This window comes from Panicum virgatum, chromosome 9N (assembly GCF_016808335.1).
Source record: "Panicum virgatum strain AP13 chromosome 9N, P.virgatum_v5, whole genome shotgun sequence".
Lineage (NCBI taxonomy): Eukaryota > Viridiplantae > Streptophyta > Magnoliopsida > Poales > Poaceae > Panicum > Panicum virgatum.
Genome location: NC_053153.1, coordinates 61,917,511 through 61,934,305, shown reverse-complemented (window position 1 = coordinate 61,934,305; position 16,795 = coordinate 61,917,511). Strand labels below are relative to the sequence as shown.

At 52.7% G+C, this 16,795-nt stretch overlaps 1 protein-coding gene and 1 non-coding gene across 2 annotated transcripts; both read left to right on the top strand.

Moving 5' to 3' along the window:
* Positions 1–1,365: 1,365 nt before the first annotated feature.
* LOC120689802 (probable apyrase 6) lies at positions 1,366–15,179 on the top strand. The gene is made up of 8 exons (XM_039972209.1): positions 1,366–1,992; positions 2,455–2,567; positions 2,855–2,962; positions 3,057–3,099; positions 3,693–3,878; positions 14,226–14,323; positions 14,413–14,609; positions 14,693–15,179. Exons 1-8 carry the CDS (start codon positions 1,479–1,481, stop codon positions 14,946–14,948), a joined length of 1,515 nt encoding a protein of 504 aa, XP_039828143.1. The 5' UTR covers positions 1,366–1,478; the 3' UTR covers positions 14,949–15,179.
* A 208-nt stretch (positions 15,180–15,387) lies between these two features.
* Positions 15,388–15,468, top strand: TRNAL-CAG. Its single transcript has one exon. It is a non-coding gene; the product is annotated as a tRNA-Leu (tRNA).
* The last annotated feature ends 1,327 nt before the right edge of the window (positions 15,469–16,795 follow it).

The window sequence follows — 16,795 nt, the reverse complement described above, 5'->3', positions numbered from 1 at the left end:
GGAGGCGGCCGAGCGCTGCTACGCCGCGCCGCCCCAGCTGGCGCCGCCGCCGGCGCTGGCGCCGCCGCCTCCCGCCGCTCTGGTCGTGCACGGGGCCTCCCTCGCAACGGTGTGCCACCCATCCATAATGCACGCGCGCCAAGTAGTTTCGCTCATTGCGAGCAATTCTCGAACCATCATCACCAGCCGTGACGGAGACTCGCTCGGTCGCCATGATTCTGATCTCTGCAGGTCGGGAACGGAGCCCTTCAGCTGCAACTGCCGAGGGGATGTTTCACCCCGTACTACGTCGCCGCGCAGCACTACGAATCCCTGACCAGGCAAGTGCTCCGTACACTCCTGCGCCGGAGAATTACGCGCAGTAATTACACTTACTTACCTGGTCGCCTTCGACGATTAACCGCTAGATAATTACCCAACGTACACTCCTGCGCGTGTAGATGAGAAAGCACTAGCAGACGCCGAAGAGCTGCCTTGCCTGACACTCATTCTAAACGTAACGATCATCGCTGTGTGTGTGCGTCAGCAGGCTGTTCGCCTCCAGCGGCCATCCTTCGCCGTCGCTTCAGAACGGCCGCCGTCAGGCCGATCAGATCCAGAGCGCCGTCACCGCACCTCCTGCCACGGGACAGGCCGCGTCATCAGAGGTAACAATATCGCTTTCGTTTCGTATTGGTCGAGTCATTTTACAGTGATAAGTTTTCTGGATCAAAAGAATTTTAGAGCAGATTGACAACAATGCATGTAACTGTGTTTGCCCGGTCGTCTGACCTGCAGAGCTCGTCGTCGGCGTACCACCAGCAGCGGCAGGGTCGCCGTCGTCGAACGCAGCAGCAGCCTGCCGAGACGGCAGTACCGGCGGCCCAAGTCCCGTTCGTGGACCTCGTCGACTCCGACGACGACAACGGCGGCGAAGTCGAGGAGCTGGACTTGGAGCTCAGACTATAGATCAAATTAAGATGCCTGTCAAAACGTTTCTTAGGCCGGTGATCCAATGTGTTCGAATTCTTTGTTCTTTTGCATAGAAGCTGTCAAGAATTCATTATTTTGTACCTGCACGCTCCTTAGTTTGGGCTACGTAGATTCCCGCGCGCTGTGTAGAGAAATTGTTTACCAAGGATTATATCCGTCTCTCCGAGTAAACCAATAAAGTTTTCTCTTTCTTGCAAAAAGAACAGCACTGCACTAAGCCTTTTTTTTTAAAAAAAAAACTTGTGTGAAGTCACAGGCAAGGAAGTCATGGAAATGAGAACTTGACAAGTACGTCTTCATGGAGCGTTGACGGAGGCGCCTTCGTCTCCGCCTTCCAAGCGCCAACCCGTACTATAAAAGCGCTCCTCCCCGGCATTTTTAAAAACCATGTAAAATATTATATAAAAAATAAAATAAAAGCTCGACGTCGTCACCTCTCTCGCCGTCGAGGAATCACGGCGGGCGGCGGCGTCGGCGGCGGCCGGGGGTCCTGGTCGCTCACCACCATGCCCGACCCCACCACAAAACCCCCCTCGCCGCGCCCCCGCCGCCGCCGCAGGCTCTGCGGCCTCTGCCTCGGCACCGCGCTCCTCGCCCTCCTCGTCTCCGCGCTCGTCCACGCCGTCGCCCCGCCGCGGCGCCGCGCCCCCGCCCCCGCGCGCTTCTCCGTCATCATAGACGGAGGCAGCACGGGCACCCGGGCACACGTCTTCGCCGCGGGGGCCGACGGCCGCCCGGATCTGGCGCGCTCTGCCGTGATGCGCGTCTCCCCGGGCCTCTCGTCCTTCGCAGCCGACCCGGCGCGGGCCGGGGAGTCGCTATGGCCGCTCATAGAATTCGCGAGGGAGAAGGTTGGCAGCGCGGGGGGCGCCGCTGCAGAGGCGGAGGTGCGGTTGATGGCCACCGCCGGGCTGCGTCTGCTCGAGGACCGCGCCCGGGAGGCGATCCTGGCGTCCTGCAGGGACGTGCTCCGGGCCGCTGGATTCCGGTTCGAGGACGCGTGGGCCAAGGTGATCCCAGGTAGTGCTGCCCCTTGCCATTGCCATTTTCTTCCGGAGTCAGCAGTTGATTGCATTGTGGTCTGTGGATAGGGGACTGGGTGTTTGAATGAAATGATGACTAGTGCGATGAATTGGAAATGCTAAATATGTGGATATGCAGCTTGCTCCGGATGCCTTTATAACAAGCGCTGAGCTGCGAGTACATTCACTATTTCTATATTTATATTCAGTTCTGAGATAGGTTCCTTTGGGATTACCAGATAAATTTTCTGTTGCTTGATTAACAGAACATCAACAAATCAAATCAAAATAGTGCGAAGCAACGATGTAAAACAGTGCACACAGTTTTTTTTTTAACTGAAACAGTGCAAACAGTTGGAATTAGTAAGCCCAAAAAGTCATTATATATGAGTGCCCTTTATGCCATTAGCTGAAATACTTTCAACTTATATGCTTGCACTTGCCGGTACCTTGTCTACAGGCTCTGATGAAGGTGTCTATGCTTGGGTTGCGGCAAATTATGCTCTTGGCAGACTTGGAGGGGATCCTAACAAAACCGTTGGAATAATTGAACTTGGGGGCGCTTCAGCTCAGGTTCAGCGATGAGTGCATATACAGTTTTTGTGATTCTTTGCTCCCGGAACTTGTATCTTGTTTAAATCCAGTGCATGCTAATGAGTTCTTAACAGTATAGTACAATTCAAAAGGATCCACTTACCTGAAATCTTGATTTCTGTATGCTGTATAAATGGCTTCTGTAATATAGGATGGCCAAATTTGTTTGTAGTTTCTTGATTCAATACACATAATAGCTTGTTTTTATGGTCATATTCCAAAAATATGTTTTTTTTACCAAAATAACTGTTGCTGTTTTGTTTCAGCTGACCTTTGCTTCTGATGAAGTACTTCCTCCCGAACTGTCAAATAATTTTACTTTTGGTGAAACAACATACACTCTCTATACCAACAGCTTTTTAAACTTTGGTCAAGTGAGTTATTTATATAGACTGATTCTTCTGTTTTGTATAATCTTGTGAATCATACAATAGATTAACCTGCTGATCAAATGATTTACCTCCACAGAATGCAGCTCAAGACTCGTTACATGAAGTACTGAGGTCAAGAGGTATTTATCTGGATTTCAACTTTTTTGTATTCTATTCGTGCAAGAATATAACCAGTCTACACCCTTGCAATCATGGGTTTTAAAGCATTGGTGGCGTCCTGTGGTGTCGGGGACATGCCTGTATGCCTAGGCGATGCCTCAAAAAACCATGCTTGCAATGACAATAAGGAATTGAGTACCTGATGTTGAAGGGAAAACTAAGTCTCTGAAAATGGGTACTCTGAGAGGAGAAATCATTCACGACACTAGGCGCTACTTGCCTACTTAATCAACAGAATGCCAGCGAGTAACACCTACTGCAACTATTCCAGTATGCTATGCATGTACAAGTATGCTTGCACCATTGTTCAAAATAGTCATTTTTGCAGTTTAGTGAGGGTGAGCACTTGATCATATGTTTCTGAAGCAGTTATATTCCTTGTTCCACTAGCTTATTATGTGCCTAGTAACTAAGCAGAGTGTAAGATGTGTAGGAAACAAGAAAGGATTAATAGATTCAGTTTTCTGTAATTGCACTATACAGTCTAAAGAGCTACTAAGCATTAAACACCAATTGAAGTATCTCTTCAAGTTCATCACTCGTGTAATTGCAGGATCTTCCAAAAATAGTACACTTGTTGATCCTTGTGCTCCTAGAGGATATTCACACAATGAAGAAGTAATGGTGAGGCCAAGTGGTGCTTCAAGATCAACACTAGAGAACCAATATGTTGATAGTGGAAACGGAAACTTTACAGAATGCAAATCCAGTTCCCTGCTTTTACTGCAAAAAGGAAAAGGTAAGAAATATGTAGAAAGGTAGAGAGAGATGGGAAACACCGCACACCCTAATCAGGGGGGGGGGGGTTGACCTTTCATTATATAGGCCGGATGGCTTGGAGTACAAGTTGGACATGCCCAATACGGGTCTACACGCCCAATATGGGCCAAGTGTATACATACACAATATACAAGCCTATACATGCCTAATACCCGCCCGCAGTCGAAGCGTCAGGAGAGCGAACGCAAAGACTGGACCTGAAATCCTGAAACAGCTGAACAGGTAACCCCTTCGTCATGATATCAGCAAACTGATACTGTGACGGCACATGAAGAACACGGACTTCGCCCAAGGCCACCTTCTCGCGGACGAAGTGGATGTCGATCTCAATGTGCTTGGTACGGCGGTGATGGACTGGGTTGGCTGTCATGTAGACAGCGCTGACGTTGTTGCAGTAGACGACAGTGGCGACCCGCAGAGGAACATGCAGTTCCTGTAGAAGCTGACGAAGCCAACAACACTCAGCAACAACATGAGCAACAGCCCGATACTCGGCCTCCGCACTGGACTGGGAAACCGTGGTCTGCCGCTTGGACGACCAGGACACCAGGTTGTCTCCGAGGAAGACACAGAAACCTGATGTGGAGCGGCGGGAGTCTGGACAACCAGCCCAGTCTGCGTCGGAGTAGGCGATCAACTTGTCGACGGGCCCAGTGCCGATGTGGAGGCCGGCCGACAGAGAGCCCTTCACGTAGCGAAGGATGCGCTTGATCAGCGCGAGGTTAGTCTCCCGAGGGTCGTGCATGAACAAGCAGACCTGCTGAACCGCGTACGCCAAGTCTGGGCAGGTCAGGGTGAGGTATTGGAGAGCTCCTGCGAGACACCGGTACTCGGTAGGATCGGCAACAGGAGTCCCCTCCGAAGCGGACAGCTTGGCACGAGCATCAACAGGTGTCGACGTCGAGTGACACTCGGCCATGCCAGCACGCTGTAGAAGATCCAGTGCGTACTGGCGCTGGGAGAGGAACAACCCCTCAGACGAACACGTGACGGAGATGCCGAGGAAGTGATGAAGATCGCCCAAATCCGTCATGGCGAACTCGGAGTGTAGTCGCTCCGTGATACGGCGAAGAAGTGCTGGAGTCGACGTTGTCAGGACGATGTCGTCGACGTACAGGAGCAGATACGCCGTGGCGCCCCCCCTCTTGTAGGACAAAGAGGAAGGTGTCGGAGGACGAAGCGGAGAAGCCAAGCTGACGGAGGTAAGTGGCGAACTGCTGGTACCAAGCCCGTGGAGCCTGCTTGAGGCCGTACAGGGAGCGCTGCAGGAGACAGACATAGTCAGGGTGAGCAGGGTCGACGAAGCCGGGCGGCTGCTGACAGTAGACGGTCTCCTCCAGGTGACCATGAAGAAATGCATTCTTCACGTCAAGCTGATGAATGGGCCAGCTGCGGGAGGCGGCGATGCTGAGGACGACACGAATGGTGGCCGGTTTGACAACCGAACTGAACGTCTCGTCGTAGTCGATGTCGTGGCGCTGAGTGAAGCCGCGGACCAACCAGCGGGCCTTGTGATGGGCGAGGGTGCCGTCGGAGTGGAATTTATGCTTATAAATCCACTTGCCCGTCACAACATTGGCACCTGGAGGTCGGGGTACAAGGCGCCATGTGTCGTTGTCGATCAGGGCCTGGTACTTGTCTGCCATGGCCGCCCGCCACTATGGGTCGGCAAGGGCGCTCCTGTAATTCCCCGGGATTGGGGAGATCGTCAAAGTAGCCGCGACGTGAGCCGAAGGAGCACAGAAGCCGAAGCGATCGACCGGCTTTAGTGAGCCGGTCTGGGACCGCGTCACAGGACGGCTAGGAGCCGGCGGTGGCACTGGAGGAGGCGGTGCCGCGGCGACGGGAGGAAGAAGCAGCCCGGGAGGGTCCACGCAGGCCCTCCTGCTGTAGACGCGACCGAAGGCGGCAGGTGGTCGCGTCGGAAGAGAGGCGGCCTCAGGTCGTACCGCGGCAGGCACAACCACAGTAGGGGCAGCCGCGGAAGGTGAAGACGCCGGAGCTGCCGCCTGAGCCTGGCGACGGGCAGGTGGGATGATGACAGGGCCGCGCATCAGGATGGCGGGGTCATCAGGGAGCTCCTCCAGATGAGCTCGGGAAGGACGCGGCTGCTCAACACCAAGAGAAGGTGGAGCGACCGCTGTAGGCGCCGCGGCTGCAGTGCAGTGCATTGGCGCGGCAGAACCTGCAAGAAGAAAGTCTAGGTCGCTTGAAGGCATCCTGGGTGAGAGATGACAACGCGCTTAGTGGACATGTCGAGACACCGGTACCCTTTATGAGAAGAGGGGTAACCAAGAAAGACGCAAGAGCGGGGAGCTAGCTTGTGGCGAGTCGTGGCAGTCATGTTTGGGTAGCAGAGACACCCAAATACCCGCAGGTGAGAGTAGTCAGGCGTGGTGTTGTAGAGCAATGAAAAGGGGATGGCATTGCGGACAGCAGAGGAGGGGCGCCTATTGAGCAGATAGGTTGCCGTGGCGAGACCCTCGGCCCAGTAGGGAGGGGGCATGTGCGCATGGATCAGCATGGTCCGGATGATGTTGTTCAGAGTGCGATGAACACGTTTAGCCTTGCCATTTTGAGGCGACGTGTAGGGACAGGAGAGACGTAGGTGAATGCCCCGTGCAGCGAAAAGAGTGAGGAGGGCATTAATTACGAACTCTTTGCCATTGTCGGCCTGGAAGGAGCGAACAACAAGCTGGAATTGTGTTTGCACAAAGTTGCAGAAAGCAGTAATATGAGCAGCAACCTCAGATTTGTGGACAAGGGGGTAAGTCCAGCAAAAATGAGTATAGTCATCTAGGAGAACAAGATAGTACTGTGCACCAGAAATACTAGCAACTGGGGATGTCCAGACATCACAATGAACAATCTCAAACGGAACCGAAGTAGATGAACTAGAAGCTGAAAATGGGAGACGCACATGTTTCCCGAGCTGACACGAATGACATAAAGTGTTTGCTACCCTATTACACTGGATAGACTTATTATTCCTAAGGATGTCGATAGCGGAGGAGCCGGGGTGGCCGAGACGGTGATGCCATAGGTCGGTGGAGATGGCGAGGTGGGCTTGCGGTGCTAGTGGGGCGGTGGAGAGGGTGTAGAGGTCGTCAGCACTATTGCAGCGAAGCATCACGCGTCTGGTCGGGATATCCTTCACAGAAAAACCCAAGACGTCAAATTCTATGGAACAGTTATTATCCCTAGTGAACTGACGAACAAAAAGAAGGTTGCGCACAAGGGATGGAACAACTAGAACATTGCTAAGAGCAAAAACAGACGCTGCTGTAGGAAGGACTGACTCGCCACGACAAGTAATAGGAATAGTCTGACTGTTGCCAACGGTAATGGAAGAAGCAGAAGGAGGAAGACGGGACAGGAGTATACCATCCGTGGTGCTCATGTGGGAGGAAGCATCAGAGTCCATGACCCAGGTAGACTGGTTCTGGAGCGCCAGCTGGTTGAGGGCAGCGATGAGACCCGCCTGGTCCCACGTTGGTGTCGGCGAGGACACCTGAACAGGAGCGAAGGCGGTGTGCGCCTGGGGAGCGGCGCCGAGGAGGCCAGGGCGCCAAGCGCCTGGCGCAGGACCCTGCTGCTGGGTCGGAGAGGGCCCCTGTGGCGCCCAAAGATTGTAGCAAATCCAGGGGCCCATGGGGCGGTAGGGCTGGGGGGCGGCGCTGTTGGACGCCTGCTGGGTGCGGCCGCAGCCACCGTTGCCGCCTCCGTTGCCCCTGCGAGGGCCGCCGCCCTTCTTCCTGTTGCCGGAGCCGCCGCCGGTCTTGGGAGGAGGTGCTGCGCCGTTACTGGAGCCTCCAGAGGGGGCGCCCGTGGTGCTGGAGCGGCACCCGCCCGGACTGGTGCAACCAGAACCAGCGGAGGCGAGGAGGGCGGTGTTGGCGATGCTCTTCTCGTCGTGAGACAGCCTAGTCGCCTTGAGGACGAGCATGTCGTGGGCGCGGGCGAACGTCGGAAGAACGGTGGAGTTGGTGATGTCGTCGACGGTGCTGGCGAAGCGAGGGTTGAGCCCTCGGAGCATGGCGAGGACGAGCGCACGGCCCTCGACGGGGTTGCTGACAGCGCGGAGTTCAGCTGCCTTCAACTTGATGCGTTGACAGTACTCCGAGATGGTGGAGTCGCCCTGCTGGAGGGTGTGGAACTCCTCAAGAAGAAGGAGGACGGCGCGCGGCTCCTGGTTGGCGGTGAAGATCTCCTCGATGGCGACCCAAAGTTGCCGGGCAGTTTGATCATTACCGGCGAGGGCGAGGTCGAGGACGGAGTCGCCGAAGAGCCAACTCTTGACGCAAGAGTCGGCGATGACCCACTGTGGATCATCAGGGAAGGCGGTGCCTAGGGCGTCGATGTGCGGACGGAGGCCGAACTTGCCGCACAGCACCTTGAAGTAGGAGACCCACTTCATGTAGTTGGAGTTCATCTCCAACGTGAAGGGAACATGGGTCTTCACGCAGACGGCGGTCGTCGGGTGGATGAAGATGGGCGGTGTAGAATCGCCGGAGCCGAGGGAGGCGTTGGAGGAGCTCGACGTGGTGGAGGAGGTCGCAGCGCTGGTCGACATGGCGGTGAAGAGGCGCAGCACGATCTGCAAGAAAGGCGCTGCGCAGGGCTGGAGGCGTGCTGCAGATCAATCTGATCTGCGCACAGCCAGGGAAGGGGGGCGCGCAGGGAGGGGATCCCAGCGCGGGGGACACGCAGGTGTTATGTGGGGCAAACACTATGTTAGGCGTCCAAAGAATGTGGCCGGTTAGTTGTCAAGTATCTTCGTTGGTTTTAGATCGAGTCGAGTCCGGTTGATTAGCTGGTTTGGTTCAGGTTGTTAGAGATTGAGATAGAGTCGGTTTGTCAGGTTTGTTAGCGTGAGTCGGAGTCAGGATAGGATAGAGATTTGGTTAGTTGGTAAAGAGTTGCTGTACGGGATATATATATCCCCAACCATGTAATCTCTTGATCAATCAATATACAAGTACTTTCCTCTACCACCTCCAAACCAACAAGCGCAGAGCAGGGAACCAACGAGTTCTCCCCTCTGTTGTCAACTATCGGCTGGGGGTAACCCCTGGCCATTACATTGGTATCAGACGACCAGGGTTTCCTACGCCATGGGTGACGACGACAAGGTCAAGGCCTCAGCCGAGTCCTTGGCTGAAGCTGAGAAGGAACACCGGGAGATGATGGCGGCTCTCCTCAAGAAGCTAGACGTTCTGTCCTCGCTGGAAGATCGTCTCGGCCGGATCGAGCACACGCAGAAACAGATGAGTCTGCATGCGCAAGGTCCCGAGCTCCTCCATCAACGCAAGGAAGGCCCTCTCGGCCATACACGCTTCCACAAGTTGGAGTTCCCATCCTTTGATGGCACCAGCGACCCACTGCCTTTCCTCAACCGCTGCGAGCACTATTTCCGTGGTCAGCGCACGCTCGAGGAGGAACAAGTCTGGCTTGCCGCTCTCCATCTTCAAGGCGCGGCGCAGCAGTGGTACATGCGTCTGGAGCGAGAAGAAGGCGTGCCCTCCTGGCGCCGATTCTCAACCCTCCTGGACATGCGATTTGGACCTCCCATCAGATCCAATCCACTCGGAGAGTTAGCAGCATGCCGACGCTCAGGATCTGTTGCAGACTACCAGGAACGGTTCCTGGCGCTTCTCACCCGCGCAGGTCCTCTTCTGGAATCGCAACAAGTGCAACTCTTCATCGCCGGGCTAGGCGAGCCCCTTAGCATCGACGTCCAGCTGCAGGGACCGAACTCCTTGGAGGTTGCCATGAGTCTCGCTCGCGCTTACGAGCGCCGCGAACAGATCACGGCCCCGCCACCGCGTTCCGGACGCTCTGGTCTTGCGTCTTCACGCGGCCTCCTCCCGAGCCCGTCCCTGCCGACCGCGGCGGCCACGGCATCTACGGCACAAGGCTCTTCGTCGGCGACACCACCGGCGTCGATTACGCCGACACCCACCCCCGGCACGGTTACGGTCGCCGGCCGCACAGTGCGCCGTCTCTCGCCATCAGAACTTGAAGAACGACGTCGCAATGGCCAATGCTTCAACTGTGATGAGAAGTATGTTCGGGGCCACAACCGCGTCTGTGCTCGCCTCTTCATTATGGAGGTCGCTAGCAGAGACGAGGAAGAGGATGCAGCTGATCACGACGACCACCACCAGCCGCACATCTCTCTGCATGCCATCGCTGGGGTCTGCACCCGCGACACCATGCAAGTGCGCGTTCAGCTGGGGCAAATCTCGGTGATTGCCCTCCTGGACTCCGGATCAACCCACAATTTTGTGTCCGAGTCCGCAGCGCGCCACACTGGTCTGTGCTTCATCCCACGCACGGATCTAGCCGTCACGGTCGCCAACGGTGACCGCGTCCGCTGCCCGGGCGTCTTCCGTGACGCCGCGTTCTCCATCGACGCCGAGCCGTTCCGCGCCGACGTTTACGTGCTGCCACTCGGAGGACACGACATGGTGCTGGGAATTGACTGGTTGGCCACGTTAGGTCCAATCCTCTGGGACTTTGGCCGCCAAACCATGTCCCTGTGGCGCTCCAACCGGCGCGTCAGATGGCGCGGTGTTCCGGAGCGGATTGGAGCCCACCTACGCGCGATGCAGGGTCGCGAGTTGCTCGACGTCCTCCTAGACGAGTTTGCCGACGTCTTCGCTACCCCGACCGGTCTACCACCCAAGCGCGCCCGTGACCACTCCATCCATCTCTTGCCCGGGACTTCCCCGGTGGCCGTCCGACCCTACCGGTACCCTCAGCTACAGAAAGATGAATTAGAGCGTCAGTGCCGCGCCATGGAAGAACAAGGCTTGATCAGGCGCAGCTCATCACCGTTCTCAGCGCCAGTCCTCCTGGTCAGGAAAGCAGATGGCAGTTGGCACTTGTGCGTCGATTTCAGGGCACTGAACGAGCGAACAATGAAGGATAAGTTCCCAATTCCAGTGGTCGAGGAACTTTTGGATGAGTTGTTTGGTGCTCGCTTCTTCACCAAATTGGACCTCCGCTCAGGTTACCACCAAGTCCGCATGAACCCAGCAGATATTGCAAAGACAGCGTTCAGGACTCATGATGACTTGTATGAGTTCCTTGTCATGCCCTTCGGCCTCACCAATGCGCCGGCAACCTTTCAAGCTCTGATGAATGATGTCCTCCGGCCATTCCTCCGACAGTTTGTGCTCGTCTTCTTCGATGATATACTCATTTACAGTGCATCATGGGCAGAGCACCTTAGCCACATTCGAGCAGTACTGTCAGTGCTTCGCGAGCACAAGCTCTTTCTGAAACGTTCTAAGTGCTCGTTTGGTGAACCAACAGTGGCTTATCTGGGACATGTGATCTCTGAAAAGGGCGTTGCCATGGATACCAGCAAGGTCCAGGCCATTCTTGATTGGCCGCTGCCGTCATCAGTCCGTGCACTTCGTGGCTTCCTGGGCTTAGCAGGGTACTACCGCCGCTTTATCAGAGATTTTGGATCCATAGCGGCACCACTGACGGCATTGTTGAAGAAGGAGGCTTTCCAATGGTCCTCTACAGCAGAAGTGGCATTCAAAGAGCTGCAGCGCGCTCTCACCTCGGCCCCAGCACTTGCGCTTCCAGACTTCGACAAACCTTTCACGGTCGAGTGTGACGCGTCCGGGTCTGGCATTGGCGCAGTACTACACCAAGACAGCGGGGCGATTGCGTTTTTCAGTCGTGCTCTTCCACCCCGACACCGAGGACTTGCAGCTTATGAGCGTGAACTCATTGGTTTAGCACAGGCAGTGCGCCACTGGCGGCCATACCTTTGGGGTCGTGCGTTCGTCGTTCGCACCGATCACCAACCTCTGAAGTTCATCCTCGATCAGCGTCTCGCCACAATCCCTCAGCACCACTGGGTAAGCAAGCTCCTGGGGTTTGATTTCAAAGTGGAGTACAAGCCCGGCCGGATGAATGTCATGGCCGACGCGCTCTCACGCCGCGACGCCGAGACAGCCACTATTCACGCGGTGTCAGCACCTTCTTTCGATCTCCTGGCAGAGTTTCGCGCAGCTGCAGCAAATGATGAGTCTATGCGCCAGATGCATGCGCGGGTAGAGAACGGCGAGATGGGCGACCAGTGGAGCATCGTGGACGGTTTGGTTACTTACAAGAACAAGCTGTTTGTGCCAACGTCTTTTCCCTTGCTCTCGGAAATTCTTGCAGCAGCTCATGATGACAATCACGAGGGTATCCAGCGTACTCTTCATCGCCTTCGCCGGGATTTCCATGTGGAACATGCCAGCACCATCGTCCAGGATTATGTTCGTGCATGTTCGGTATGTCAGAGGAACAAAGTTGAACATCTGAACCCGGCCGGCCTCCTTCAACCCTTGCCAGTTCCATCGGCTGTATGGCACGATGTTAGCATGGATTTCGTTGAGGCACTACCCAAGGTTGGAGGCAAGTTTGTTATTCTCACTGTGGTGGATCGATTCTCCAAATACGCACATTTCATTCCACTTGGACATCCATACACTGCAGAATCGGTGGCCCGGGTATTCTTTGCAGAAGTAGTTCGCCTCCATGGCATCCCAGCATCCATTGTTTTTGACCGAGATCCGGTATTCACATCTGCGTTTTGGAAGGCTCTATTCGCTGCGTCAGGAACTAAGCTGCTCATGAGCTCAGCCTTCCACCCTCAAACGGATGGCCAGACGGAGGCCGTGAACAAAGCTATTGGTATGTATCTGCGCTGCTTGACTGGAGACCGGCCGCGTCAGTGGCTTCGTTGGCTACCTTGGGCAGAATATGTCTACAATACGGCGTACCATACAGCTCTCAAGGAGACACCTTTTCGTGTGGTTTACGGTCGTGACCCGCCGGTGCTGCGCACCTATGACACGGGGGATATCAGAGTGGCAGCCGTCGCCCAGACCATGGAGGAACGAGACGCGTTCATAGAAGACGTTCGTTTGCGATTGGAACAAGCTCAGGCCGTTGCCAAGGCCACCTATGATCGCAGTCACCGTCCCATTCAGTTCGAGGTTGGCGACTGGGTTTGGCTTCGCCTTCACAATTGCCCCCATGGCTCCCTGCCTGAATCTGCTCGTGGAAAGCTACGACAGCGCTATTTTGGCCCTTATCAGATTACTGAGAAGATCAATGCAGTGGCCTTCCGCTTGGCTTTGCCCCCTGGTTCCAGCCTGCACAATGCATTCCATGTTGGCCTCTTGAAGAAGTTTGTGGGTCAGCCACCAGAGCTTCCTCCCCCGTTACCACCAACCCATAATGGTGCAATTGTTCCTGTCCCTTCTCAGGCGCTAAAGACACGACTGTATCGGGGCGTTCGTCAGATTTTGGTTCAGTGGGAGGGTCTTCCTCCGTCTTCAGCTTCATGGGAGGATCTGTCGTCGTTCCAGGAGCGGTATCCTTCATTTCAGCTTGAGGACAAGCTGTTGCTCGAGGGGGGAGAGATGTTATGTGGGGCAAACACTATGTTAGGCGTCCAAAGAATGTGGCCGGTTAGTTGTCAAGTATCTTCGTTGGTTTTAGATCGAGTCGAGTCCGGTTGATTAGCTGGTTTGGTTCAGGTTGTTAGAGATTGAGATAGAGTCGGTTTGTCAGGTTTGTTAGCGTGAGTCGGAGTCAGGATAGGATAGAGATTTGGTTAGTTGGTAAAGAGTTGCTGTACGGGATATATATATCCCCAACCATGTAATCTCTTGATCAATCAATATACAAGTACTTTCCTCTACCACCTCCAAACCAACAAGCGCAGAGCAGGGAACCAACGAGTTCTCCCCTCTGTTGTCAACTATCGGCTGGGGGTAACCCCTGGCCATTACAGCAGGGGAAGGCCCTGCGTGGGGGAAGGGTTGGGGGGCGGCGCCGCCTAGGGCAGGGGCAGCCCGGGCGCAAGGGGCGCAACCGGGGCGGAAGCGAGAGGATCGAGAAATCTCAAATACCATGTAGAAAGGTAGAGAGAGATGGGAAACGCCGCACACCCTAATGGGGGGGTGACCTTTCATTATATATGCCGGATGGCTTGGAGTACAAGTTGTACATGCCCAATATGGGCCTACACGCCCAATATGGGCCAAGTGTATACATACACAATATACAAGCCTATACATGCCTAATAAAATATATTCGAAACTGCAAACTCTCTGTTCAGTAGCTCACATAGAATGACTTAAAAATCGCTTGAAGCTAGATGTTCTTAACTTACGCATTAAGCTAATATCTTTTGCAAATCTTATGCACTCCAAATATTTTGCTGAACTGTTTCTTAGCTCAACTGTGATGCTTAGAGATTAGTGCCACATGTATCTTGTGAATGCAGAGAAGTGCCAGTATCAACAATGCCAACTTGGATCTACTTTCGTACCTGAGCTGCGAGGATACTTCCTAGCAACTGAAAATTTCTATTTTACTTCAAAGGTGCATTACATGTCTATTTTTCTCTTTTTTCATTTCAACCTTTTCTTCTGACACTTCTAACTCATGTACATTTGTACATTCTCTGTCAGTTCTTTGGACTTAAGAAGTCTTCATCACTATCTGATTTTGCACTTGCTGGAGAACAATTTTGCAACCAGGATTTATACACTCTTAGAGAAAAGTACCCTAATAGGTCAGATGAAGATTTCTCACGGTATTGCTTCTCGTCGGCATACATTGTGGCTCTATTACATGACAGCCTTGGCGTACCACTGGATGACAAGAGGCAAGCATATTGAACATGTGAATGTTCCTCAGTGCAATTTACTCTTGAGCAATGCTTAGCTAACTTAATATTCTCCTTATCAGGATTGAGTATTCCAACCAGGTTGGAGACATTCAGGTTGAATGGGCCCTAGGAGCTTTCATCACATTGATGCAAAATACAAGTTCAAAGCCATCAGACGCTGCTGTAACATCCACCCATAGCAATAGACTATTGTTTGCTGTGGTGGGGATATTTCTATTATGTGGAGTTTTTTATGTGTCAAAATGGAGGAAGCCCAAGACAAAGATTATATACGACTTAGAGAAAGGCCGATACATCATAACACACATCAGCTGACGCTGACCCTTGTGCAGATGAATTATATTTATACGACAGGAATAGATATTGTGTAACAACAATGTACAAGTTCAATTCTTTGTGTTCTTGATCTTAGGTAGCAGAGTTGGGCGGGTGGAGCATGGAAGATAGTGTATTTGTGCGTACAGAAGAATGTGTTGAACAATTTGTCATGTGCTAATTGTATTCTTTTGATGAATAAATATAGTAGATTGCTATGAGCTCGGTATTTTTTTCACTAATTATATACTGAGATACCATCATACTTTAATATGGATTTGTGGACTGTGGTAACTGGTGTTCCTGGAATCTAGGATCTTGGGTCATACAACCGTACAGGGGATGAGGAGAAGCAAGTTCGCCGAAATGTTTTACAGTATGTGCCTGCTGTTCATCTGACTTAAAATGAATAAGGTTGCTATCGCAATCACATCAACAAGTCAAGATGGCCGAGTTGGTCTAAGGCGCCAGTTTCAGGTACTGGTCCGAAAGGGCATGGGTTCGAATCCCATTCTTGACATTGTTTTTTTTTAATTCTTGTGCATAACTTTTTAATTAACCCTTTCTGTGTTTTGCTCGACGCCAATTTTCAAGAACTAAATGCAAATCCGAGCTCATGGCTAATTTCGACAAAATGGTAAGAAAATGTTACTGCTAAAAATTTAAACATCGTCGAAACTTCTAAAAACAATTAATTTTATGTGATAATGTTTAGATTTGTGTATCCCTAATCCCTACCAGCATACCTGACCTTTGCTGCTTTGCAGCCTCACCCAATTCTCTCTCACACACATCCGAATCAATGATCCAGTCTTCACTTTTCAGAAGTCAAGATAGATCTTCCTCAAATCATCATAATCATAAATAGTACGAATCGCACTCTTACCTTCTCTCATTGAGAAAAACAAAATCAGACCGTAGAGTCGTAGATCCGAAGTCCTTGGCTGATATTACTCTATTACTCTATTCACCAGTTTGAGATTGCTCAAGACAACCGACAGTTATCGGACAACAAGCTGTGGTTGCTGCATGCACTGAAAAAACACTCACTTGCGCTGAGTTCCTTGCAGCGAACCATGGCTAGGGTACGATCTAGGATTGGGTGGCTAAAGGATGGAGATGCCAACACCGCGCTTTTTCACTCTCAGGCGCGTTACAGGAAGAGGAAGAATTTCATCTCTAAATTGGTTTCAGAGGACCAAGTACTTACCAGCCACAATGATAAAGTTGCTGCAGTGTTTGAGTTCTACAACAAACTCCTTGGCACTTCTGAACAGAGGGACATTTCTATCAATCTTGATAATTTGGGGCTCGATCAGCATGATCTTGCTGAGCTGGAGCTGCCTTTCGGAGAAGAGGAAGTGTGGAACACCATCAAACACATGCCCTCGGACAAGGCCCCAGGACTTGACGGTTACACTGGGCGCTTCTATAAGTTGTGCTGGACCACCATCAAGCCGGATGTGATGGCAGCCCTTGCAGCAGTACATCGTGGAAATTTCAGGAATCTACACCTACTCAACACAGCACTTCTGACGTTGTTACCCAAGAAAGAAGATGCTGTCCAGGTCAAGGATTTTCGGCCTATTAGCCTCATCCATAGTTTTGCCAAACTTGTCACTAAATTGATCGCTAACCGGCTGTCAAGAAAGCTAAGTGCAATGGTGGCTGCCAGCCAAAGTGCATTTGTTAAAGGTCGTTGCATTAATGACAATTTTATCTTGGTCCAACAAACAGCAAAATTCCTCCACCAACAGAAACAACCTCGGATACTCTTGAAGTTGGATATCTCTAAGGCATTTGATTCAGTCTCTTGGGTTTTTTTGTTGGAGATCTTTCCAAAAAGG